We start from the raw sequence: 12,081 nt of genomic DNA, 5'->3' as shown, positions 1-12,081 counted from the left end.
AACTTTTTGATGATATTCAATATTTTTGAGACGCACCTGTATATCATTTTTGATTTTGTGGAGCAGAGTTCCACTGTAAACTGATCTCTACACGTACAACTCACACTTCGGTCTCCTGTATTAAAGTTCAGTGAAGATAATACACTTTCAGTAAGTGGAAACTGGTGTTCCAGGAAATGGACTAATAGTATTTTTTTTTAAAGGCGATGAAGGGAGGGAGGAGGGGCCCTCGTTCTCTCCGTCTACGTAGTTGCAATACAGGTTCTATACAACTGCAAGACTGAAAAGACGTACAACAAGTTCTTCACTTCTGCACCGAAAAAAAAAAGTCAACCTCATCTACTTCTAAAGAATTGTTACGGGTGTTGTTGGGTTTTTTTTTTTTTTTTAAGGCGGGAAAAGAGAAGAGGAAGTTCAAGAAAAAATAAATTGTACATGCAAAATACTTTCACTTTCAGTTAGGAACTTGCAGTCATATTTTCCTTGAACAGGAAAAGAGTTGGCGAGCTGCTGGAGACGGAGCTGAGGCTGGCATCTTCTGAGGCACCACATAAGGGAAGATGGTCCGAACCGTGCGAGATGCCCTGGTGTCTGCCTTGGATGATCTCGGTGATAAGAGCTTCAAGAGGTTCCGTAACAAACTAAATGATTGGAAAACTGAGGAGGGATTCAGCAAGATCCCCAGGAGCAAGCTAGAGAATGCAGATCGAGACGACGTAGTGGATCTGATCTTGAGATCCTACATGGAATCTTATGGACCGGAGCTGACGGTGGATGTTCTAGACAACATCGATGAAAAGCAAGGGGCCTCGAACCTTCGGAGGGACCTGGAGAGCGGTAAAGCTGATCATAGGCTTTAGATGTTTTTCTTTTCTTTTAAAATGGGACAATGAGCCGGCCAATTAACAGACACTTGTGTCCCATTTATAAACGTATGTTATCAAGTTGGTTGGGCAACACAGATCTGGGTGTCCGGCGTTGACAGGCTTTGATGGGCAAATGCAGAGAGTTTTGAGATGCTTCTGACATCATTCAAAATTCAGTGCAGGTGCAGTTGACCCGCATGCCATTTGCATTTGATCTTAAAGCATAAAAGCAGGACCTAATCTAAGACAATTTTACCATACATAATAATTTCCTTAAATACTCTTAAAGTGATCTTCAAGCTCCTCCTCCTTAGTTTTATACCCAAAATCTGCAGTTTTTCCCACAATTCCCCAGGTTGAGGCAGTTCTGTATCTTGGTCTAGGCCAACAAGGCCTAGGGCGGCACTTTGCAGGGGGGCAGCAAAAAAGCTGCACACCGCAATAAAGAAACCAGCCTCCTCCCAGCCCCCACACGAAAAGGGACCCCGCCGGCTTGCGCAACACTTTTAGTTTAGTGCCAGTATTATGGGGCGAATTGGGCCAGAGGGCAGGGTCCAGGAGGCAAATCAGTCTGGCACCCCCATAAAGCAGTCACACTGCTACCTGCCGGTATGATAGGCTGCACTAATGGGCACTGATAGGCAACACTGGTGGCCACTGATGGGGCTGTACTGATGGCCACTGATGAGGCCACACTGATGGGCAGTAATGAGGCGGCACTGATGAGGCTGAACTTATGAGAACTGATAAGGCTATGCTGATGGGCACAGATAGACTGTGGTTGTGGTCTGTGGTGGGTGGGTTGTGGTACAGATGAGGGGTGGGTCATATTTAAATTAGGGGGTGCACAAACTTAGTCAGGCCTAGGGCAGTACAAAACCTAAATACACCACTGGGTTGAGGGCATGTGGACATGTGGTTGAGGACATGTGGCCTGGTATGGTAGCTCACTCCACCTCCTTTCCAGGCTGCATGCTCAGATTTAGAACCTGGTATGGATTTATAGGTCCCTTCAGGTTTGGTATGGATTTTAAAGGGGTTTCACATGCACAAAACATGTTCAGTCCCCCTAAAAATCCATACCAGAGCCTAAATCTGAGCATACAGCCTGGCTGCCCAGGAAAGGGGGTGGGGTGAGCTAGCATACCAGGCCCTTGCCTGGGGGATACCTTGCCAGGAGAACCCTTTCCTGGAAAAGCACCTTGTCTGCCTACTGATGAGGACAAGGACCTCTTCTTTACATCCCTGGTGGTTATGGGGGGCTTTCTGGAATTTGAAAGCACCCTTTATTAATATAGGGGCGACCAGATACCACCCCCCCCATGTGAATGAAAAAAAAAATGTAACCTAAATACACACACAAAAGTTTAAAAATAATTTATCAATAAAATATAAAGTAAAAAATATATTTATCCTTCATGATGCCCGATGGCTGCTGATTTGTGGGGGAAAAAAAACCCCAAGGACCCGGTGAACACAACTGATCCTTATGGTACCACTAGCCAAATAACAGCTCCCTATAAAAGGAAAGGGGTGGGGATGCTACAAAGGAAGACCCTTGCTCTCTGTGTGGAAGCAGTGGTCTCTCTGCAGAGGTCTGGCCCCCTGCTGAGTCTCACCTAAAGCACCGCAATCAGCCGATCTTATGATCCCTGCTGATTTGAGATCTGACTCGACATGGGGTGTGTGCAGGGCCGGGACAAGGGGTGGGCAGAGGGAGAGGCTGCCCTGGGCTCAGTGGTCTACTGTAGGGATGGGGGCACCTTCCTTCCTGTTAGAAGGCTGACAGGAGTAGTGATAGCGGCCATGATTTTGACAAGCTAGTGACTGCTGGGTGTAGGATCCCCTAAGTTTGCACATGTGGTGAAGTGGTTAGCACTTTCATCCTAACATTAAATGGGTTGCTGGTTCAAATCCCAACCAGTACCTGCCTGGTGTTGGCATGCTCTGCCTGTGTGGGTTTCCTCCGGGTACTCTGGTTTCCTCCCACACTCCAAAAACATGCTGGTAGGTTTAATTGGCTCCTGTCTAGATTGGCCCTAGTATGTGTAGGTGTGAATGTGAGTTAGGGACCTTAGATTGGAAGCTCCTTTAGGATAGGGACTGATGTGAATGTACAATGTATATATAAAGTGCAGCATAAACTGACAGTGCTATATAAGTACCTGAAATAAAAATGAATCATGAATGCGGTGGGGCGCAGTTTGGCATTTATATCCCCCTAGTGGCAGATTTGTGAAAGTGACTGATGTTCCTAATCAGGGAAATTAAAGGGACAAGACGCTACAACCTGGTACTTTCCCTGGTGATCTCAGGCTGTTTCTGGGCTGAGCTGATACTCGGGAATGAAGAGTCACACAAGGAGGGGACTTCCCGGGAATGTTTATGCTAAATGAGAAGTCAGTATACAATATAAACATACCAGATAGGATGCATTCCAGCTGTGAGACGGGCAGGACTGTCCATGCAGAGGACAGAGGAATGTAGGAAAGAATCCTTATGGATACATTGTGTCAACTGGCGTCCCTCCAGCTGTTGTGGAACTACAAGTCCCAAGAGGCATTGCAAGGCTGACAGTTATAAGCATGACTTCCACAGGCAGAGGCATGATGGGACTTGTAGTTCTGCAACAGCTGAGGGGCGCCAGTTTGACACCCCTGCGTCTAAATGGTATTAAACCCAAAACAAAAAGTCATATAATGCATCTTACTAATCTATAAATGTATAAGAAAAATTGTGTGGTAGTGAAACCAACTAACCCGCGCTAAAGGATGTGAAAACCAAATAAATAAAAAATATTAAATCAGTGAATAAATATATAAATAGTGTCGGAAAATTCCTAAAATTAGAAGCTGCAATCAACACGTGAAAACCGTGAGATATAGAAAAATGAATAAATATTACTAAATATAAGATTGCGCTCAACTAAACACTAGTGCAAACATAAAGCTTATGTGCAAAAATAAATATATATATATCAATAAATATATATCAATAAATAAATAAATATATGCGTGAGTATAAAAATATATATCGATAAATATATATGTGCAAAATATGGATGGATATATAAATAAATAAATATGGTGAGACAAAATTGATCAAAAGTCCATAAATCATAAATATCATACATACAAGTCCATGGTGATGGCAATGAATATCCGAAAAGGAAATGGCATCAATATGATTGGCACTTGATAGCTATATACACCTCCACCAGAAAGCAGGGACACCCGGTGTGTATACAAGCTTACCGGATGGAGTGGACCCCTTAAATTATTGGCGGTCAGCTTAAGAGCATACAGGACATCAGACACCCAATACCAGGATATGCACCAACTTCAATAAATCCAAGGAACTCAAAGCGACTCCTCCTTTAACCACTTAAGCCCCGGAAGATTTTACCCCCTTCCTGACCGGCGCTTATTTTGCGATTCGGCACTGCGTGACTTTAACGGACAATTGTGCGGTCGTGCGACGCTGTACCCAAATGAAATTGACGTCCTTTTTTTCCCACAAACAGAGCTTTCTTTTGGTGGTATTTGATCACCTGTGCGATTTTTTGATCATGCGCTATAAACAAAAAAAGAGCGAAAATTTTGCAAAAATAACAATATTTTTCACATTTTTTTATATGAAATTCCCCTCCAAAAAAAATGTAAAAATCTAATTTTTTTAACATTTTCGGCCAATTGGTTTTATGCTACATATGTTTGGTAAAAAAAATCGCAAAAAGCGTATTTTGATTGGTTTGCACAAAAGTTATTGTGTTTACTAACTAAGGAAAAGATTTTTGTAATTTTTGTTGTTTTTTTTTTTAAATCGTAATAGCGGCGATCTGCGATTTTTTTTGCGGGACTGTGACATTGCGGCGGACAGATCGGACCCTTGACTGACATTTTTTACACTTTTGGGGGTACCAGTGACATTACTACAGTAATCAGTGCTATACAAATGCACTGTTACTGTAAAAATGACACTGGCAGGGAAGGGGTTAACTTTATTGGGGAAGGAGGGGTTAAGTGTGTCCCTAGGGGCGTGTTTCTAACTGTATGATATTTATGATTTATGGACTTTTGATCAATTTTGTCTCACCAAATATATTTATATATCCATCTATATTTTGCACATATATATTTATCGATATATATTTTTATACTCGTCTATATTTTGCAAACATATATTTATTTATTTATTTATATATATTTATTTTTGCACATAAGTTTTAGCCCCCGTTCACACTGGGGCGACCTGGAGCTTCTTTGGGGCGACCAGGAGGCGACCGCCATAGACTTCAATGTTATGAAGTCCGTGGCGGCCGCTCCGAGGTCGCGGCGCGCTGCTCGCACCGCGACCTCCGAGGTCGCGGTGCGAAGTAGCTTCGCCCCAGTGTGAACGGGGGCTAAGGGTGCCTCCACTCTGAAACCAGAGACACCTTTAGCCATTACCAGGACAAGGTCATCCAGCGCCCAGGGCAAGGATGCCAAACTGTGCACCCCCCCCCCCTTCCCATAGGGTTAGGGTCAAGGCACCCCCCAATCCCTGCAATAAACCATTGCGCCAAGGGCAACCACTCCCTCCTGCCCTCCCCTTGTCCCGGCCCAGCCTTTAGCCCCCCTTTCACACTGAATGCGACTTTGGAATTATGAAACTTCACTTGAAATCGCACGATTTCAAAGACGCATGTCAGTGCGACTTCAGGTGCAACTTGGCTGATATCTGTGCGATTTCATGCACAGATGTGTATGCAAGTCACACCTGAAATTGCCAAAAATAGTGCAGGAACTTCAAATCGGTGCGGCACCACAATGTAGGCTTCGCACCGATTTGAATAGTTCCATTGCCGACAATATGGTGCGTCTTGTCGTGTGATTTGGACCTGTCAAATAGCATGACAAGTCGCACTAGTGTGAACATGGGCTTAGACAGCAGCATTGTCAGTCTGGGGGGAGAGTACGGTTAGGCGAGCAGATTGAGATGGACTTGACTAGCACAAATACCCCCGATCATCCCTGCTAGCACAAATCCCCCACCCCCCAAAAAAATATCCCCTCCTAGAATAAATCGTCACCCCCTGCCATATTACCTTTTCTACCACAAGCTCCCCCCCAAATTCCCACTGCTAGCACAAATGTTCTTTCCCCATCCCCCCTTCTAAAATAAATACCCTCAAATCACCACTCCTAGCACACCTCATGAAATTTCCTCTCCTGGAACAATTTATTCCCTGCCACACCCCCCCCCAATTACCCCTCCCAATACAAATCCCCTCCCTCCAACCTCCTTATGGTGCCTCCTCACCTCACAAGATACCACAGTGCCGAGGGCAGCCGCCCCCTCCTGCCCACCCCTTGTCCCGGCCCTGCTCTTCAGTGAGGGAGAGGTTAATACTCATAATGCCACAAGACAGCTATACATTTTCCAGCTTCCCCCGGGTACCCTTCAATCAGCTCCTCAGACTAGACATGTGAGATTGGTTTTATGTCAAAATTTGTACAAATTGTTCATTATTCTGGTGTATCCGAATTCCGAATCACAATAGTAACAAATTTAAACTAATCCTCCAATATAATGAAATAAAATTAATCTGAAATAACGAAATTTAAATTTGATTCGATATTTGGAAACGACAATGAAATATTAAAGTATTGCAATTCTTAGATGTTTAATCCTAATTTGAATGCTGATTCGAATTTTCCAAATTCAGTCAAATTGAATTCAAGATCTGACCGCCCCATAGAGAACAGTGGACCTGCTCAGCGGGGATCAGCAGAGAAATACCCCACTGAGACCCCGCTGAGCTGAGCAGGCGAATGCTCTTTACAGAGTCCGCCCCATGTGAAAGGGGCCTTAGCTGGCTCCAAATATGCTTAGGAATAGCCCCCCCCGCCCCATGTGAAAATGGCCTTAGCTGGCTCCAAACATGCTTAGCAACAGCCCCCCCCCCCACCCCATGTGAACGGGGTCTTAGCTGGCTCCAAAGATGCTTAGCAATAGCCCCCCCCCCCCCATGTGAAAGGTGCCTTAGCTGGCTCCGAAGATGCTTAGCATTAGCCCCCGGGCCCCACTCCATGTGAAAGGGGCCTTAGCTGGCTCCAAAGATTCTTAGGAATAGCCCCGCCCCATGTGAAAGGGGCCTTAGCTGGCTCCAAAGATGCTTAGCAATAGCCCCCCCCCCACCCCATGTGAAAGGGGCCTTAACTGGCTCCAAAGATTCTTAGGAATAGCCCCCCCATGTGAAAGGTGCCTTAGCTGACTCCAAAGATGCTTAGCAATAGCCCCCCCCCCACCCCATGTGAAAGGGGCCTTAACTGGCTCCAAAGATGCTTAGGAATAGCCCCCCCCCCCTGCCCCATGTGAAAGGGGCCTTAGCAGGCTCCAAAGATGCTTAGGAATACCCCCCTATGTGAAAGGGGTCTTAGCTGGCTCCAAAGATGCTTAGAAATAGCGCCCATCCCCCCGCCCCATGTGAAAGGGGCCTTAGCTGGCTCCAAAGATGCTTAGGAATAGCCCCCTCCATGTGAAAGGGGTCTTAGCTGGCTCCAAAGATGATTAGGAATAGTGCCCCTCCCCCCTCCGCCCCATGTGAAAGGGGCCTTAGCTGGCTCAAAGATGCTTAGAAATAGCCCACCCCCCCCCCCCAGATTTTCCACAGCTGGGACCTTGATGAACATCACCAAAACTCTAGTAGGATTGCTTCAAAGCAGCCGCAGCCCCTAAGGCTGGGGAACTTCTTCAGCAGGACATAAACATGGCTTCTCCAGACCCCAGACTATTTATATTCTCCCTAGCCACCTACTGGACACACCTCCCCCAGATTTGCCACAGCTGGGACCTTGATGAACATCACCAAAACTGTAGTAGGACTGCTTCAAAGCAGCCGCAGCCCCTAAGGCAGGGTAACTTCTCCAGCAGGACATAAACATGGCTTCTCCAGACCCCAGACTATTTATATTCTCCCTAGCCACCTACTGGACACAACTCCCCAGGGATTGGCTGAACCACAATAAATATGCAAGCTGTCCATTTGATTCTCTCAGCCCTATGTTCTGGAAACTTCCAGCAGGTAGGGAGAACCAGTCAAACCTGCAACTTGTGAGGTCTAGAACAGCCCAAAGAAATCAATAGCTGCTCCAATGATTACAGATGAGCCAAAAAGAACTAAACGTGCCTGACATCCTAGCAACCTATCTAGGAGGATGCTACAACTGTATACCCCAAAAGGAAGAGGTGGACAGAGTCCCCTGAGGAAGACCAACCTTTGGGCCCCATCATCCAATTACTGGCCAAGTAAATACTCTTATTTCCTGCAATGTTGTAGTTGTATGAAATGTTATCGTGTACAGAAGGTTTCACTAAAGAGACCCTGTAACCAGCTAAAAAATATTGCCCAGAAAAATCAAGTATTTTAAATGGTTACTTTTACACACTCCTAAACCTTGCGTACAGCCTTCCCAGAAGAGTTGAAGCTGTTATAGCTGTAAAGGGTGGGCCAACTCAATATTGAACCCTACAGACTAAGACTGGGATGCCATTAAAGTTCATGTGCGTGTAAAGGCAGGCGTCCAAATACTTTTGATATTATTGTGAATGTTTGTGTACTGAAAATAATACAATTCTACTGTCAGATAAAATAAGATAACATGTTAGGATAGAGGGACTAATGTTCGTGCTTCTCTTTTATTTTCTCTTTCAGTGAGTGGTTTTACATGGAGAAAGACGCCCAAGGTGGAACCACAAGCTCCTTCAGGGGGTAAGTAATATAAGAGTAGGTCCTGTCACCAATTATTCTGTAGAGGAGGCTTCTTTCCACAAGACTAGGCTACCAGATAGGTCCCTCAGTCATTTCCATTTATAATCATTTCATGGGCTCAGTGTATGTTCAGGGACCAGCTGTAACGGAACAGGACACCCCTGACCGGGTACCTCCATTGACAGATGCTCCTAGTGCTTCCCAAGGGGCTCCAAGCACTCCACCAGACGCCGTAACCACTTCAGACCCACGAACCGCCGCAGCTTGGTTAGGGTCTCGCAATCTCCTACCCACCCTGGACCTCCGACAAGGCTCCAGGTTCCTGTGGGTGAACCTCTCTTTCCCCAGAGAGTGCAGCACGAATAAGCTCTTACATAAGCTCTTACAAGAGCTTAGTTATTCTCTAAGGGAGTATGGAGGACCATAGCAATCCCTTGCAGCAGATTCCCCCAATACGAGACAAGATTCTAGATTGAGGATGAAGAACTAACTGTAAAACAACTTTATTGAACAGACTTATATACAGATTTCACCCACAAGGTTACCACCCAGGTGGACCTTGTTGAAAACTGGACGTAACAGTCACCATCCAATAGGAACAGAGCTTTACACTCGCATACAGTGTACACAAAAATATATAATGTGGGACAATCCCCCCTCCCCCTTAGCATCCAATCCACACACCTATATATATCCCATAATACGTATCTCTTAAGGCAGACAGACAGAACAATGGGAGGTCATTAACACTTAACAATGCGAAAGGGCAATCCACATTCCCTCCCAATACACAACAAAAGGAAAACCTGTCTGACCTTGAAAGATATGTAATATACCCAGCATTTAGGAAGAACAGATTTCATGGCAAATGGGAATAAATCTTCATATTCCTATATGGAGATATTGCTGGCAAATATGACCGTCCCATCTGAAGCAATTTAAACCATTAATTATCTGTTTTTACTCATAGTGACGGTTAGTACCATCACACCAGCTCTCTCTGTTCTCCAGTTGACATTTACCCCTGGCCATGTCAATGATATAACAGCCAGCCCCTATTTGATTGGAGCCTCTTACTCTTTCAATGCTGATAGTGCTGGTCGGACAATTATAACATGCGTTTAAATAGTGTTAATTCACCAGACAATATTTTGCACTGGTCCAACACATAGGGGTTGATTTACTAAAACTGGGGAGTACAAATCTGGTGCAGCTCTGCATAGAAACCAATTATCTTCCAGGTTTTATTGTCAAAGCTTAATTGAACAAGCTGAAGTTGGAAGCTGATTGGCTTACTATGCAGAGCTACACCCGATTTTTACATCCAATAGCAACCATATAACTAGTAATGAGGTTTGTTGGACTGTCACTAGATCAGGTTGCTGCCACTTCCTAAAGGAAGTTCCGGCTGGCTCGCCATCCCTCACTGCTCACCATTTGTCACTGGGTCAGAGCAAATTAGTCGGATTGGTTGTGAATTTGGATTGAAACAAAAGGGTTAGGTCGCCCCTATATACCATTTTGAAGTATGAACATTCTCTTCTCTGTCAGCCTTAAGAGGGCTTCAATGCAGAGATGTTCTCGTCAACTTATAAATACTTCCAAAAGTGATTCCTTATGTACGTAGCAGCTCAGCTTAGAAGTCCAGCACCAAGCGACCTGTGTATTTATAGTTACACTAGACATTAAGCCCCTTAAATTAATGGGCGCTAGAACATATGTAGCGTCCCTGTTGCCATAGCAACATCAGGGACACGCGCAGAGCTGACCGAGCGGCTCTCGCGTCCGAGCCCGCACCCGCCGCGTGACCGCGCACACCTGCCGCTTCAACATTTTAACCCGGCCGCCCGAAGTCTCTGCTCTCCTAGACCCAACGGCTGTCCGTGGGGCACATGCGCAGTAGCGCAATCCCACGGACACAGGGACTGGACGCAGAGACACTTGTACTTTATATAGTAAGATAGTTCATAGTTACATATTTAGTCTGGTTGAAAAAAGACACAGGTCAATCCAGTTCAACCAATATTCATGTTAAAAGAATTCCACTGGTGTATTTTGGGTGTAGAGAGGCACTGTGGAGATCCCCCATTGAGGCTTTAAAACTTTGTTGTGGAGATCTCTCCTTGCCAATCTCCTCATCTTGTGGTTTCTCCTCAAGACATTCTGGAGAGTTTGCTTGGGCCAGTGACACAGGTAGCTCCACTGAAAAGCCAAGCAGCACATTGCTGATAGCTGTCTGAGCAGACTGTAGAGCTCCCACAAGAAGAAGGCACAAGTTCTGCATACGCATATAAATGTTTTTCTCCTTTATTAGCCCTAAAAACGAAGTAGATCTTAGAAACTGTGCATACAAATGCTTGATAGGAAGTGCAATCCGGATAGAACCCCTACAAATAAGTAGAGCCCTCCTGGAGGACAAATGGGCTTCACTGGGACTATTATAGCAATTTCCTTCCAAAGTAATATTCCAAACCTGTAAAAGACCCAAAACAGATCATTTTCACTAAGAAAAGCCCCTTTGTTTAGTAAAGTTGTGTGAATATATTTTTTTTCTAATTACAGCTTCCTCCCCTTCTGCCCCCCAACCCCAGGTGGTGCCGTTTGTGGATAAACATCGGGAGGCACTAATCACCCGTTGTGCTCAGGTGGCTCCAATTCTGGATAGTCTCATCTCTAAAAATCTGATAATTGATGAAGATTATGACGTCATACTAGCTGAAAGAACTTCCCAGGACAGGATGAGGAAACTCTACACGATCATCAGGGGCTGGTCTGCATCTCACAAACAGGCACTCTATGAAATTTTAAAGGAAAAAAACCGTCCTTTGATTGAAGATCTGGAGCAGTCCTAAACTGTCTCCGAAGATTACATCACAAATCACAAATGTAACACCATCTACAGGGATAGTTAAGGGATATCTAAACCCTAGAACACAAATGCCATATGTTTCCAATTCCCAGTCCTTAGATGTGGTGGCTGCATTCATTTTCTTTTTTTCAGGTTAGGAACATTTTATTCAAGTACAGAAAAATACACGTTGATCCTGCCAGAATAACCAGTGTCCATGGAACTTCCTCCTAAACAATGTAATCAACCTTCCTAGCTATCTTCTGTGATTTACAGCATACTTCTTCTTATGTAATGGAATGGGGAATGGGGGGTTGGGGGGGGGGGGGGATGCGGTAGTCTAAATCAGGAGACCAGCCTAGGGTGACAACACTATTCCTACATAGATATAGTACAGTGAGTGAGCGTTGTCACCCAGGACAGGAAGTGTGGTACTGCCACAATCACCAGGTGGAAATAAAGGAAAAGAGCCTGAAAAAATAGACAAAAACAGCCACCATATCTAAGGACTGATAGGCTGCAATATATTATACTTCTTGATGTGTTCGATACCTTTCAAAGAGGAATTCCAGACAAAAACATTTAAAGTATGTCTATAATCAAAACTTTTTGGT

General features: G+C 44.9%; 1 protein-coding gene across 1 annotated transcript; it reads left to right on the top strand.

Annotated features, from left to right (window-relative positions):
• The first annotated feature begins 403 nt into the window (after positions 1-403).
• LOC309557568 (apoptosis-associated speck-like protein containing a CARD) lies at positions 404-11,744 on the top strand. The gene is made up of 3 exons (XM_082260355.1): positions 404-837; positions 8,563-8,619; positions 11,182-11,744. The coding sequence occupies exons 1-3, from the start codon at positions 561-563 to the stop codon at positions 11,469-11,471; spliced, it is 624 nt and encodes a 207-aa protein (XP_082116481.1). The 5' UTR covers positions 404-560; the 3' UTR covers positions 11,472-11,744.
• The last annotated feature ends 337 nt before the right edge of the window (positions 11,745-12,081 follow it).

This window comes from Pelophylax lessonae, assembly GCF_965119305.1.
Source record: "Pelophylax lessonae genome assembly, chromosome: 6".
Classification (NCBI taxonomy): Eukaryota; Metazoa; Chordata; class Amphibia; order Anura; family Ranidae; genus Pelophylax; species Pelophylax lessonae.
The sequence above is the reverse complement of the archived record's forward strand: the minus strand, read 5'-3'. Positions and strand labels throughout refer to the sequence as shown.